Source organism: Apus apus, chromosome 2 (genome assembly GCF_020740795.1).
Source record: "Apus apus isolate bApuApu2 chromosome 2, bApuApu2.pri.cur, whole genome shotgun sequence".
In the NCBI taxonomy this organism is placed as follows: domain Eukaryota; kingdom Metazoa; phylum Chordata; class Aves; order Apodiformes; family Apodidae; genus Apus; species Apus apus.
In genome coordinates, this window is record NC_067283.1 from 59,126,497 (window position 1) to 59,142,458 (window position 15,962).

Consider the following 15,962-nt stretch of genomic DNA (forward strand, 5'->3'; position numbering starts at 1 on the left):
TAAAAGAACTTGCCTATCTCCATGGTGTCAGGTAGTGTTGGGTGACGCTATTGCTCACTTTTTCCCTTTTGTGTGGACGTTAAGTTTTAGCTTACCTGACTCTGCTAGGTTTTGTTGATCCTCACCAATGCTCAGAATACTATACTTATTCTGAAACTGGAGATCTGTAGTTGGAACAGGTCTATGACATCTTGTTTCCAGAAGTAACAAGCTTCCAGCCTTCACCATCTTGAGTCTCTGTCTACTTCATCTCTAGTTGTTGCTCCTTCCTCACCTCATGTAGCTTGGGTTTTTCACAAAACATGTCAGCCTCTTAATCTTCATCTTTAATATGGAACCTTAGGGCCTTGCACACCTTCCACAAGAGAAGCCACCACTGCCTTGATCTCCAGGGAGAGGCAGAAGCACTCTGCAGCACAGGACCTGGATAGAGGGCTCCTCCCTCTGGAGCCAAGGACTCTGATGTGCTAATGGTAGTCCTGTAGACTACCACTACATCATAAGGGATGTCCATGTGCTGAACAATATGTCCTGCAGCACATTGAGACTCCGTTGTGCAGACTTCAAGCAGACCCACATAGTCTTGAGTGGAATTTCTGAGCCTCTTTGCACTCCTGCCACAACAACTGCTATGTCTCACTTGCTGTGCTCTGTGGGTTGCACTCTAGCTTCGTTGCTCTTTCCCTATCAGGTCCTTTCCATGAGAACACAATCCTGCCAACATCACCCTCACCCTGAGCACCCACCCCCTAGCTTTTAAAGTGCTATCATTGCTGTATTGCCCTGCCACCCACACAACAGCAAATTCGACTGGACTGGGCTCTAAACAACCTGATCTAGCTTTGAAGTTAGCCCTCCTGTGAGCAGCAGGTTGAATAAGATCATCCTGGGTCCCTTACAATTTCTATTCTACATTTCTGTGTCAGGGACCCTGCTGAATACACACTGATGTTCAACTGGTTTATCTTTAAGAGCCAGCAATGACCAAAGTAAATATCTGTTCCACAGGAGGTGTAGAAATGTATTCAACATACTTGCAGGACAAAGCTTTTAGTACAGGAAAAGAAAGAACCTCAGTTTCACTCTTGTAGCTTTTCTGTAGGAGTGAGAGCAACTAAAACATTGTTTACATGTCTGATTGTAAACTGTCAAAGACATATTGACCTGCACAGTATATTCTATTGCCAGATCACTATCAAATGAGCTCATAAAGCTATGGCTTAATTAACCCCTATCACTTGCCTGTTGTTTTTCTTCCTGTGTGATCAAGCCAACCATACACCTTCCGTTGCAGATTAGAAAGTGGCCCAAAATTTCACTCAGTTTCAATCTTCTCAATCACATCAACCACAAGCAGGAATTTTTGTAATTCTACAACATTCTAAAGGAGAAGAAAACATAAGCAGAAAACGAAAACATCTTCTACAACAACATAAAATAAAATCCTCATTGTCTGACATGTAAGTAAATTTTCCAGCCATTCTGTTGAAGCAGTGGTTTCCTTAGGCTGCCATTCAGTACATGCATAATGTTCTGCTCATCCCTCCTACCAAACAGAGAGCAGAAAACATAAGAAGTTAAGATACAAAAATCTGCAAATGCTGCTGAAGTATACTCAACCAGAAGTCTCACATAATCATGCTTTCAACTCCCTCCCTAGTATGTTTTGATTAATGCGTCAAAGTCACACTACAGTTTTCTGACTGAAATCTGACCCAAATCTACATGACCTACATCAGAGCTGGACAAACACACATGACATCACTAAGTTATCCTAGAATAATACAAGAAAAGGTTCATATAACTATGTCTAACCATATAGAAAGCAATCCAACTTAAAATATCCAGAACATAGACTTCCCAAAGAAAACAAAGCATTAGAATGCTTGTATATCGATTTCATATCTGCATTCCCAGGCTGCTGCTGGAAGAGTGGCTATGTATTTAGTTATTTTAATGCCTTTAATATCCAAGTGTTTGAGTAATTTTTACCACCTGGGAACTAAACTAGCATTATAAAACAAACATAAAATTTGATTTTTTTTCTGCCCATACTCCTATCCTGCAATCTATCTCCCTTTAAGCTCTGCTTCCTGCTCCTTACTTTGTCAGCAAACATGAGAGAATATTGTGATCTCCCTGCTCTCCCATTATGTCTTCACTTCTTTTCCAACTCTGCCCAGGACTGCACATACAAGAGGAGTACAGGCAAGGCTCACAATGCTGGCTTATACTCCCCTCTATTCGTCTCCTGCTGCTGCTGGCACATTTATATACCTCTGCCGCACCTATATGATAACTTCTAAAATAGAATAATATCTGACTGTTGAAATACCAAAAATGGAATCAGGAGTGAGGCCTAGAAGAATATGCACAATTCAAAGGGAGAATCCCTGGGTAAATGAATATGTTATTCAAACTCACTAAAATGAGTGAAGGACAAAAAGTATCCAGACTACCACTTGTTTCAAATAAGACTACAAGAGCACTAAAATAGAATCTTGTAAAAATCATGACAAATTACACAACTCAAAAGAGATCTCTCCACTTGACATTTCCACTGTTCATTTGTATAGAACCAGCTTCTGGAAAGATTATTTACAATTAGATTTTTCATTCACAGCTCTACAGCCAATTCAGGAGGATCACAAATTTTATGCAGATGAACTAAATAGACAGGACTACTGAAGATGGTGGTAAACACTTCAGTATCTCCTACACTACAGGGTAAAATCTTGCCTAACCTGAGCTTTTAAAAGAACAACCAAACTTCCATACACTAGGCTTTATAACTGCATTTTCGTAAATTAAGCTTAATGCCAACATTTTAAAAAGGAAAAAAAAACAACCCAAATATTATCATTCTGACAGAGTCAGAACAAACAAAAAACAAAGATGCCACATGACAGTTGTTTCCACATTTCCAGTGTTCTGGGATTAATGTGGTGTATTATATGTATTTTAAGATGTCTGTGCTTTAGTCTTTTTGGTATTCCACACATCTTAGAACTGTTTAATAATGTTCTAAATTTAATTCCCTTCTACTCTTTTTTATTTGGATACACCATTCTTCATGAATGTTGCTATGTTCTAACCACACACAAGAGCTCTCTTTGAATTTTACTGACCATGCTGTTAGGTGGTATTACAATCCCTAGCAGAAGCAATGACAACAGTGCCACACATTACACAGCAGTTCAAGACTCAGCTGTTGTATAAGCTTTGCTCACACTCGGCTCAGCACAGGCCCAAAGAGGCACACTGTTTGGGTTTGTGGATTGTAAAGAGAATCAGGTGAATATAACAAAACTTCAGTGGAATGATAGAATCATAGAATGAATAGGGTTGGAAGGGACCTTAAAGACCATCTAGTTCCAACCCCCCTGCATGGGCAGGGACACCTTCCACTAGATCAAGTTGCTCAAGGCCCCATCCAACCTGGCCTTGAAGACCTCCAGGGAGGGGGCATCCACAACCTCCTTGGGCAACCTGTTCCAGCATCTTACCACCCTCACAGGAAATAACTTTTCCTAATGTCTAACCTGAATCTCCCCCCTTTAAGCTTCAAACCATTGACCCTTGTCCTCTCACTATACACCCATGTAAAAAGCCCTACCCCAGCTTTCCTGTAGGCCCTCTTCTGATATTGATATGTTGTTATAAGGTCACCACAGAGCCTTCTCTTCTCTAGGCTGAACAACCCCAACTCTCTCAGCCTATTTTCATAGGGGAGATGCTCCAGCCCTCTGATCATCTTTGTGGCTCTCCTCTGGACATGCTCAAGGAATTCTATGTCCTTCTTATGTTGGGAACTCCCAAACTGGACACAGTACTCCAGGTGGGGTCTCACCAGCACAGAGTAGAGGGGTTAGAACTAAGGACAGCTAGAACAATGCATTCATTAGATCAGGACCATACCGTTACTCCAGATATAATTGGGGCTTTTCCTTCAATTAGTTTATATATTTCTTGAACTGCTTCCTCATCACTCTTGTCTTTAAATCGCTTCTTGGAGAGTTCTTGAAGAGCTTCCTTAAACTGCTCAAAAGTGATAGTTCTGGAAGACTTTCCCCTGTTGAAACACAGAAATTGAAAGAAATTACAAGAGAGCACAACAATCATTCCAAGAGTAGCAGAATGGTTTCAATTTACTGCAGTGAACAACAGAAAGCTGCAACAGAACAGGAAGACCCGTGCAGCCTATTTATGGTGTCAAAAAAACATATCCCAGGAACAACAATTTTTATTTACATCAGTAGGATGGCACTGTGGAAACTTCCTTTAATGAGTGTTAAGAAAGGAAGGAAAAAAAAAAAAAAAAAAAAAAAAAAGAAGAAAAAAGAGGAAAGAAAAAAAGGAAGGGGAAGAAAAAAAGGAGGGGAGAGGGGAGAGAGGGGGGGCAGGGGAGCCTGTTTAGTTTTCAATCAGGAAAGTTTCTCTCCTTCATTCTCTCCTTCTCTAACTGGGTGGGAGGGTGAGGGGATCAAAAGCATTATTGTGGTGGGTTCAATTCCTGATCCTGAATCAAACCGTGACAGTTACTCAAATGTATCATCTTTCAGTGGAGGAAATAGCATATTCATGGGTACACTCCTAAAAGTTGCTTGTATCTATGCCTATCTGTGGGAACAGACTGAACATACTTAGAAGAATTTTAGGAAGCTTCCTATCACTTGCCCTTCCTTGTTGAGTCTCTCCACATGTAACCAGTATAAATGGGGAGATTCAGAACTAAAGCTTGATTACCTCAGTTTGTGCTTGGAAGCCCAAGTTAACACATGTAAAAGCATCAGTGCTGAGACTAGACATCAGCACAGTGAACATAAAGTGTAAAAGATCAAATATTGGCCCAAAGTAGACTGAAACAGTAAGTGATGCAGTTTTAATTGGCAAATATTTCTAATTTTATGTTTAATGATGCAATTTCTGATGTGCCAGTACTCCTCCCACATACATGAAGGTAACTGGCAGCCAAATAATAAGAAACACTCCTGAATTATTAGAATTAAACTTTTAAATTATTCAAATTCATCACATAAAGGTGTCATGATAACACTGAAAACAGACCGTAAGTCAGACTTTTTATCCCAAATTCTAACAAAGGCATATTTCCTAATGACATCCGGACCAGACTTTAAACTTGAGCTGTTTCTACTTTATCTTAACAAATTTTTTAAAAGCAAAACTGGAAGTATTTCATCTAGAGTGTTAGAACATGTTTTAATTTTATTTTTTTTTAATTAAGAGACAGAATAGATGGATATTGCTCAACTTATCCAGAATTTTTGCTTTTTTCCAAGAGCGATCTGCCATACTAAAACCTCATTACAGCTGAAATTCCCTGATTTCCTACCAGTATATTTTTCTACTTTGCCACTTCACATCAGCAACTTTATGATTATTACTGTGCTATTTCCCAAAGTATTCACTCTTATTTATGGTTTGATTTACAAGACACCAGGCCTGCTGGCAATGGATGGGAAAACCCTGTCTCACAGGAGGAAAAGGGTATTAGGGCAAGACTTAGCAGGTTCACAGACAGGGCTTTAAACTAGACTCAAAGGGATAAAATCAAGCCCATCAGAGATAAGCCTAGGGGTGAACTGCCAAGGATGCAGGTGAAATCTACAGTCCAACTTAAGTGCATCTAAACTCATACACGTAGCATGGGCAACAAACAGGATGATCTGGAAGCTATTGTGCAGCAGGATAGCTATGATGTAGTTGCCATCAAGAAAACACTGTGGGATGGCTGTCATGACTGGAATGCTGCAATGAATGCATATAAGCTCTTCAGAAGCAATAGACAAGGAAGGAGAGGCAGTGGCATGGCTCTGTACATTAGGGAGTGTTTTGATTGTATAGAACCTGATAATAGCGATGATAAAGTTGAGTGTTTATGGGCAATCACCAGCCCTTGCACTGGTGAGGGACTTCAACCTACTGGACATCTGCTGGAAATATAACACAGCATAGAAGAAACAGTCTAGGAGATTCCTCAAGTGTATGGAAAATAACTTCCTGACACAGCTGGTAAGTGAGCCTACCAGGGGAGGTGCCTTGCTAGACCTCCTTTTCACAGAGAAGGACTAGTGGGAGATGTGGTGGTTGGAGGCCATCTTGGGCATAGTTATCACAAAGGCTCACAAGCAGGCTGTTACAATGTGCTGCAAGATCAAAGGGCACGGGAGACAGCCGGCCTCGTTGAACAGGAAGATTTTTTTTGGGATTTAGGAAAAAAAGGAGGGTTCACCACCTTTGAAAGAAGGGACAGGCAACTCAAGAGGAGTACAGAGATCTTTTTAAGTCACATATAGAGAAAATTAGACCAGCTACCCCAAGGGTGTTCAGCGTCCTAGCTGGAAGATAAGGATGGAGAGCAGAACAACCCCCCTATTATCCAGGAAGAAGTAGTTAACTATCTGCTTCTGCACCTAGACACACAAATCTACAGGGCCTGATGGAATCTGGTCCAGAATACTGAGGGAGCTGGTGGGGGAGCTCGCCAAGCCTCTCTATAATTTATCAACAATCCTGGTCAACAGGGGAGGTCCCAGATGACTGCAGGCTGGCCGGTGTGATGCTCACCTACAAGAAGGGCTGGAAGGAGGATCCAGGGAACTACATGCCTGTCACTCTGACCTCGATATCAGGGAAGGATCATGGAAAGGCTCATTTTGAGTGAGCTCACATGGCAAGTGCAGGGCAGCCAGGGGATCAGGGACAGCCAGCATGGGTTTATGAAAGGGAAGCTTTGCTTGACCAGCCTCATCTCTTTCTGTGACTGCCTTTTGGATGAGGGGAAGGCTGTGGATGTTGTCTACCTAGACTTTGGTAAGGCCTTTGACAACATCTCCCACAGCATTCCCCTGGAAAAGCTAGCAAATCATGGCATAGACAAGTGTTACTCTTCACTAGATAAAAAACTGGCTGGATGGCCATGCCCAGAGAGTTGTGGTAAACAGAGTCAAATCTAGTTGGTGGCCAGTCACCAGTGGTGACCCTCAGGGCTCACTGAGGTGCCAGTATTGTTCAAAATCTTTATCAATGACCTAGATGAGTGGATTGAGTGCACCCTCACTAAGTTTGCAGATGACATCAAATCGGTTGGGAGTGTTGACCCGCTTGAGGGTAGGAAGGCTCTACAGAGGGACCTGGACAGGCTGGATTGATGGGCTGAGGGCAATTGTATGAGACTCAACAAGGCCAAGTTCTGGGTACAGCATTTCAGTCACAAAAACCCCATGCCATTTTACAGGCTTGGGGAAGAGTGGCTGGAAAGGAGCTGGGGTGCTGGTTGACAGCTGGATGAATATGAGCCAGCAGTGTGCCCAGGTGGCTGAGAAGGCCAATAGCATCCCGGCCTGCATGAGGAATATTGTGGCCAGCAGGAGTAGGGAAGTGGTTTTGCCCCTGTACTCAGCACTGGTGACGCTGTACCTCAAGCACTCTGTTCAGTTCTGGGCCACTCACTACAGCAACGACATTGAGGTGCTGGAGAGTGTCCAGAGGTGAGCTACTAAGCTGGTGAAGGGTGTAGAGAACAAGTCATATGAGGAGACGCAATGGGAACTGGGGTTGTTTCTTCTGAAGAAAAGGAGGCTGAGGGGAGACCTCAATACTCTCCTACAGCTATCTGAAAGGAGGTTATAGGGAGGTGGGTCTTGGCCTCTTCTCCCAAGTAAATAATGATAGGACCAGAGGAAATGGCCGGAAGTTGTGGTAGAAGAGGTTTAGATCGGATATTAGGAAGAACTTCTATACTGAAGGAGTGGTCAGGCACTGGAACAGCCTGCTCAGGGAGGTGGTTGAGTCACCATCCTTGGAGGTATTTGAGAAACAACTAGATGTGGCAGTTCAGGGCATGGTGGGGTATATGTTTGCGTGTTGTGGTTGGGGGGGGGGGGTTGTGTTGATGGTTGAACTCAGTGATCTCAGAAGTCCTTTCCAACCATGATGATTCTGTGATTCTATTTAGTAGAACTGACATTTTTTCTTTTCTTGCTACTTGTAATAATATACCAAGTCTTCTCAATGTAGTCTATAAGCATAATGTACATCAATAGTAATGGTTAGTAGTATTTGTATTGTACATGTTGACAGTAAAACCACCAATTCCTTGAAGAAAAAAAGTTTTGTATCTGTCTCTGCAAAATACATCACTAATCTAACAATGTATTCTGTTTCCCATTAATGAATGCTGTGATGTTACCAGCACAAAGCCCAAGGCTAGTCTGTTTAACCATGAAGAAGATTATGCCACAGGGATGGCAGTTCATTTTTCTCCTTGTGATTTAAAATTTAAACTTTCTGCTCTCTTTAAACTACACAGCTCAGCATTTTTCCTGGTCATCAGTTCCACAATTAACAGCCAAAAAAAATCCCAAAGTGAAGCCAGGTCTCAGGGTAGGGTAACCAGGTTGCTGAAACCTTGCAATGTAATGGAGTATCTTACATATCCTGTGATGTATTTCCTGCTATGTATCAGTCAAAAACAAAATTCCAAAATTTAGACACACAATGCAAAAAAAATTACAAATGAAAATGAGAACAGTTTCTTGGATAAATCTGAACAGTGTATGACTAAGCCAAACTAGACTTATGGAAAAATTTGACAAATACAGCTGATGGGAGAAGGGAGCAGGACAAAGAAAAACCCTCTAATACAATTCTATAGTGTTCTTTGTGTTGCACTACCTAATACTTGTAAAGAATGGTGGTTGTAAAAGAACCACTTAAGAAAACAAACTTGAGATATCCCTTTGCATTGGAGAGTTCTGCCCAGTTAATGGGTAGGACTGGGATACTGAACTTTACTGATTCCCTTGAGGGAAAGATTAGGACTGGCATAGAAGACATCCTTGATGTCCTTCACAATTACTCTATGAATATAACTTCTAGCATCTTGGCCAAGTCAGAAATAAGGAGTTGGACTGAATAGTTTCATACACCCACAACCACAAGGCAATGCCATCATCAGTTTTCTCATCATTCCAGGAGAGGAAAGCAACAAGAGAGGCACTATACAAAATGCAATGCAAAAAGCTCTACCACAGTATCTCAGTTTAGTGGTCATAGTGAACGTTTATACAGAATTGCTCTGGGTTACTCCCCTCCACCCTCCCAGGGGAAGATAAAAGGGAAATAAGGAAGAGAGAGTTGAAGGTTGGAAGTTAAAACTAGAACAGGTTTACTGGAACAGGGTAGGGACACTAACATGAGGAGCAAATGTATACAAAACCCAATCTCGATGATCACAGATATAAGTGTCCAAAGTTCCCTTGCAGAAGGGCCAAGGCAGGAAAGGGTCCACAGCTCCTCCCAGCACTCGATGGATTCAGATCCTGCAGAGCACGTGGCAAATTGATGTCAAAAAAGGAGCCTCTGTCCAAAACATCGAGCACAGCAAAGGAGCAAGGAAGAAGAAGCACGAAAGGGAAAGACTTCAAGTCCTCCAGACTTTAAAGGGTATGGCAGGAAATGGGATGGAATGCTGACCCCTCTCCTGTTCTGCCCCTCAGATTTCTCAGCATCCTAAACACCCTCTATGTTCTCCTATTGGTACCACAAAATTAGCCTGGGCACCCTCAAAACAGAACAGACAGCAATAGTCCTAACTTGCAGAAATCTCTCTGGAGTCAGGGAGTGAGCAGAAAGGGCAGCAGACCATGTGTCATCCACTCAGGAACTGAACCTGGAAGTGCCAGTTTCCTTCCAGGTGCTTTTTGTCTCAATATTGATCACGTGTAATGCAGAGTACGCCTGGCTCATTTTAAGTATCAGAAACTGTGACAGTTTGTGAATTGCCATGCTTTGAAAATCTGAATCAAGAGTACTTCAGCAACTCGTTAAACTAGCAGTCAATATCTTTATGAGGCTTTATTTTAACCTAAACATTTTAGGCTTCTCTCATGAAAACCTTTTTCTCCTATATTTGAAGTTAAACTTTATTTCCTCTTGGCTTTATTTTTGTATAATTTCCTTCTTGTCTGCTTCACTCACAATGAAAATGAGTTTCTATTAAAATCTGAAGTTAAAAAAAAAGGGGGGGGCAAACTCCAAAGTTAAGAGCTTATCAGATTAAATTATATTGAGAAGAGAATAAAGAGGGGGACTAGAGAAAAAAAATAACTTAGCAAAAGCATATAGTAGGTAAATGCTTCTAAAGGAAAGCAAACTCCAGAATGAGTTAAAGGAGTTACAGAGATTAATGGGATTTAAGGAAGATGAGGAATAGAATAAGTGCAGACAGCAAGCAGGTGTGATGGTTATATAGAGCTTAGAAGAAGAGATGAAATAAGTATAAAAGATTAGCAGGATCCACTTGTTTGAGGTTTGTTTGGGATTTTTTTTTGTTTTTTTCAGTTTCAGAGAAGAAAAATAATGTTATATTAGCTACTGATAAAAAGCTTGAAAGGAAGTATTTGGAAAACTCTGAAGCTTAAAGAAAGCACATGCCCCAACTTTAATTGAGGGAGTTTGCAAATGTATTTCTGCTGGCAGTCATAAACCTGAGTCTGAAAAAAGATAGAAACCTGCACTACAAAGTAGTCTGGGGGGACTTCAAATTTTCCTTGTTAACCAATATCATATGAAGAAGAGAGATGTTCTAGCGGTTAATCCCCTGGACTCTACATAAATAACATAATAACGGTAGACACACAATGGACAAAAGATTAATTTTATCACAAGTATATTGTTGTGTTTTTTTCCCTTAGAATGCTGTCTACTTCTGTGAAATAATTCAATAAATGACATGCAACTTAAGAAGCACGTTCAGTAACATAGAAATCTATCTTCTGGGTGCATGAAGGACTGGCACTGTCAGCACAACACAGGTAGAAGTTAGACATTAAAGGACATGACCGATGTGAGTGACAGCAGCAGGGAAGTTAGTTGCAGACAGGTCTAAGACCCAAACAATAGAGGACAAGCTAGTGTTGAAGCAGGAAGAGGATGCCTCAAGAATCTGGCTTCTCCAAAGATGTTGGTTTCTTTTCCAGACAGCTTAATTTATCACAGAATCTTTCTGGTTGGAAAAGACCTTTAAGATCATAGAGTTCAACTATAACATAACTCTACCAACCATTAACCTAACTCTACCAAGTCCATGTTCCCAAGCACCACATTCACATATGATGAACAGAGGGGGCAAAGAGGGAGTAGCTCGTCAGAAAGGCATGGCACAGTATTTTACACAGCAGTCTGCACGGGCAGAATGAACAGGCAGACAAGCTCAGCTGGAAATCCTCACCCTCCTAGGAAAAAATTCCAGTGATGGTCTCAACTCCATCCAAAGCCACAGTCTAAAGAATTGCAGCTACCCTGACCAACCTTCCTCAAAAACATGCAGCCTTCCAGGTGTCAGGCTGTGTGGAATGTCTGAGCCTGTCACTCTTGCTGGAGGACAGCAAAGACAACACCTGTGTGAGCTGTAACCAGGTAAATGATCTGCTCAGCCTGGTGGTAGAGCTAAGGAGGAAGTGGATAGATTAAGGACTATCTGGGAATGTGAAAGGGAAATAGACAGATGGAGCCACACCCTGCCATCCTTAGGGAAAAGGCAGCTGGTAGAGACTCCATGAGAGGTAAAGGATCCCCTGCCCTCTTTTCATCAGGCAGAAGGAGGGAACCTAATAGACGATGGAGGGAAAACAGAAGCTGGTCTCTACTCAGGGCAGCAGGCAAGTCCCCTCCAGATCTCCCATACCTTCAAAGGTGCCCCTACAGAACAGATATGGGGCTCTGGAGATAGAAGATGTTGATATAGCCCTATCCAGGGAATTGCAAGGCCCACAAGATGCAACAGAACCAGCAGCACACAGCAGATACCGCAAAAAGAAACTACGTGTGCTTGTGGTGGGAGAGTCCCTATTAAAGGACACTGAAGACCATCTGCAAACCCAATGGGGAATCGTGAGGTTTGCTGCCTTCTCAGAGCTAAGGTCTATAGTGTTGCTGAGGTGGTGTCACAAGTCATCAAGACCAAAGACTACTGTCCCCTATTACTCTTTCATGTGGGCCTGAACAACACTGTAAGACCAAACTTGGGCAGTGTGGGAAACTGTTATTTTCTTCCCCACATAAGTCTAAACAAAATGCCTTTTAAGCCAGCGAAGGCCTCTCCTGATTATCCCCAGCTAACGGACTAAAACAGACTTGCTTCTCAAGGACAACAGAACCCAAAACAACAGCTGTGGTCCGGGACAGAAAGGATGGGCAACAAGCCATCCTGTGCCCCTGGCAGTCGCCGCCCTAACGTGGGGCTCATGGACGCTCATTGGCTCTGGACAGTGACGCTGACTGGACAGGTGGGTCAGGGGGTATCAAAGGTGGTGAGGGCAGCAGGTGGGCCCTTCCCTCCTCCCTGAGGCCCGTTCGGACGCTTTCTGCGTGGGACACCCCCCTGCTGCGGACACTGGTGCTGGGACCCTGCCTGCCTGCCTGCCCCGGGTCCAGCCTGAGCCTCAGCGCCGAGCGTGCCAGGGTCCCAAGCCCTGGGGTCGGGGCCGGAGCCCCCTCCCCGTGTTGCTGCCGCTTGAGGGGAAACCAGCGGCCGCTGCACCCGCTGCCGAGAGGCTGCCCCTCCGACACCATGGACCTGCCTTCCCTCCTCCCCTCCTCCCTTTGGTCCTTAATCCTCTCCCTTAAAAGCACCTTTGCATTGCCTCCCTAAAGGACACTTTCTCACCACATACATATTTATATCCCTGGTAGCCATCCACACCTGCATTGTCCCTAAATATCATCCTTCGGTTTGTGTTAACCCTTAATAAACCAATTAGTTCGTGGAGCAAACCTTGGCTTTAGAGGCAATTTCTGAGCGTGGTGGGGTGGGGGTGCTTTCTAACTACCACCCTGAAACATGGTCCCGCGGTGGCCGTTCCTCCGTGAGAGGCAGCGCCGCGTGTGACCCTCAGTCTTATTCACAAACCCCTCCACATCGGGAGGGGGAGTCGCAAAAGTATCCTGACCGCCGGTAGCCCCCCGGTACCAGCTCACGACAGGCAGAATCAAGAAAGGCTTTAAGGCCCTGGGGGAGAAAGTCAAGAGTTATGGTGCCCAAGTTACCTTTTCTTCAATATTACCAATTCAAGGATTGGGAGCAGTCAGGAAGAGACACATAACAGAGGGCAACTTCTGGTTACAAGGCTGGTGTTGCTGAGAGAGTTTTGGCTTTTATGATAACAGGACCTTCTACGAGGACTACAACCCACTGGGAAGGGATGGAATCCACCTCTCTAAGAGAGGCAGCGAAATCTTTGGCAACAGGCTGGCCAACTTGGTGAGGTGGGCTTTAAACTGAAGGACCTGGGGGGAGGGATCCAAAATGGCAACTCTCTGCAACCTCACCACCACAACCGATTGGGGAATAAATCAGGTCAACCAGGGTAGTCTAAAATGTGCCTCAGCTGTCTCCTTAAATGAGAACCAAAAGATCAGCCTCCTGAAGTTTATGTCTACAAACACATGCAGTCTGGGAAATAAAACGGAGGAACTGGAGCTCAGTGCCAGGTCAGATAATTATGATATCATAGGAATAACTGAAACATGGTGGGACGATTCACATGACTAGAGGGTTGTGATAGATGGTTACAGGCTGTTTCATAAAGACAGGCAGCGGAGAAGAGGTGGAGGAGTCATGCTCTATGTTAACAAAAACCTTGAATGTATAAAAGTAAACTATGGTAATTGCAGTAGCCCTGTTGAATGCCTCTGGGTCAAAATCAGAGAGGTTGTCTCCAAGGGTGACCTTATAGTAGGCATCTGTTACCTGCCCCCAAATAACGATGATAGGACCAATGAAGAGATACTTGGATCACTCAGGCAGGTTTTGGGTCAACAAAACCTGGTCCTTACTGGAGACTTTAACTACCCAGACATATGCTGGAAGAACAACACCAGAGCTCACCTGACATGAGTCAACTTCCTGGGATGTTTAGAAGACACAAATCTCACAAACTGTCCACAAATGTTAGATATGCCAACCAGGAACAGGGCACAGCAGGACTTACTGCTCACTAACCAAGAAAATCTTCTCTGTAATATCTCTGTTAGTGACAGACTTGGCTGCAGTGACCACAATATTGTGGAGTTTGGGATACTGCTGAGCACAATGAAGGTTAATTCCAGGACAAAGGTTTTAGATTTTAGAAGAGCAAACTTCAGCTCGCTCCGGGCTCAGTCGGAAGGGATGCTGGGGGAAGTTTCCATGGAGGGTAAAGGGGTTAGTGAGTGCTGGGAGTTTTTCAAGAACACTCTCATAAATATGCAAAACCGGTTCATCCCCTCTAAAGGCAAGGGAAGTAGGCTGAGCAAGAGACCCCCTTGGCTTAACTGTGAGCTGCTGGGTCTGCTCAGAACCAAAAGGGAAATGTACCAGAGGTGGAAAAGTGGGACATTAGTGGGTGAAAATTACAAGGGCATTGCCAGGGCATGCAGAGTTGCAGTTAGGAAAGTGAAAGCTCAGCTTGAGCTGACATTGGCCAAAGACGTAAAAAAATTCAGGAAAGGGTTCTTCAGATATGTTAACCACAAGCAGAAACCGAGGAATAATATTGGCCCACTATTGAACAGGAGAGGTGAACTAGTCACAAACAATACTGAAAAGGCAGAGGTCCTCAACACCTTCTTCACCTCTGTCTTTACCAGTGCTGTTGCGTCCCAGGCCATAGGAACAGAAATCTAGGTTGATGCAGACCCTGACCCACCCTCAGTGAAGGAAGAGTTGGTGTGTCTAGTATTACAGGAGCTTGACCCATACAAATCGATGGGTTCAGATGCCATCAACCCTAGGCTGTTCAGAGAGCTGGCTAATGTCATTGCAAAGCAACTCTCCATAATCTTTGAGAAGTTGTGGAGATCAGGAGACGTCCCTGAAGACTGGAGCAAGGCTAATGTCATCCACATATATAAGAACAGTTCAATGGAGGGCCCAGGTAATTACAGAACCATTAGCTTCACTTCAGTCCCTGGAAAGGTCATGGAGCAAATCCTCCTGAGGACAGTCACAAGTCAAGTGAAACATGTGATTGGGAAAAGCCAACATGGATTTACCAGGGGCAAATCATGCTTGACAAACCTGATTGCTTTCTATGACAAAGTAACCCACTTGGTTGACGCAAGGCAACCAGTGGACATAGTCTACCTGGACTTGTCCAAGGCTTTTGATAAGGCCCCCCACAGCCTCCTCCTGGAGAAACTAACTCGTTGCAGCCTTGACAAGTGGTCTGTGCAGTGGGTGGGGAGCTGGCTGACAGACCATACCGAAAGGGTTCCTCCTCAATCTGGCAACCAGTCACAAGTGAGGTCCCCCAGGGATAAATATTGGGCCCAATGCTGTGTAACATCTTCATAAGTGACCTGGATGTTAGAATCAAGAGTACCATGATGAAGTTTGCTGATGACACCAAGACGAGTGGAGAGGTTGACACTCCAGAAGGGAGAACCACCCTCCAGGATGCCTTAGACAGTCTGGAGGAGAGGGCGAACTTATGAAGTTCAACAGTGAGAAGTGTAAGACCTTGCACCTGGGAACACATAACCCAGGAGTGTCATTCAGACTGGGATCCAACTGGGTGGAGAGCAGCCTTGTGGAAAGGGACCTGGGGGTCTTGGTGGATAACAGGCTCAACATGAGCGAACAGTGTGCTGCCATGGCAAAGAAAGCCAAGAGGATGCTGGGCTGCATCAACAAGGGCATCACCAGCAGAGATAAAGAAGTCATCGTCACGCTCTACTCAGCACTTGTCAGACCACACCTGGAATATTGCATTCAGTTTTGGTCCCCACTCTACAAAAAGGATGCAGACAGACTGGAGAGTGTCCAGGGAAGGGTCACAGGGATGATCAGAGGACTGGAAAGCCTGCCATATGAGGAGAGGCTGAGAAAACTGTTTTTTTTCAGACTTGAGAAGAGAAGGCTTCGGGGAGACCTTATTACAATGTTCCAGTACTTGAGG

At 43.9% G+C, this 15,962-nt stretch overlaps 1 protein-coding gene across 3 annotated transcripts in view; it reads right to left on the reverse strand.

The window, feature by feature from the left end:
• The window catches only part of TPPP (tubulin polymerization promoting protein), a 90,489-nt gene that overhangs the window by 32,928 nt on the left and 41,599 nt on the right, over positions 1–15,962 (reverse strand). For 2 of the 3 annotated variants that reach the window (XM_051609368.1, XM_051609367.1), the window contains exon 3: positions 3,919–4,072. In XM_051609368.1, the coding sequence (XP_051465328.1) occupies positions 3,919–4,072 (154 nt within the window). Of the gene's footprint in view, positions 1–1,248; positions 1,382–3,918; positions 4,073–15,962 lie in introns of those variants that run through there. The other variant, XM_051609369.1, reaches the window with a different exon arrangement.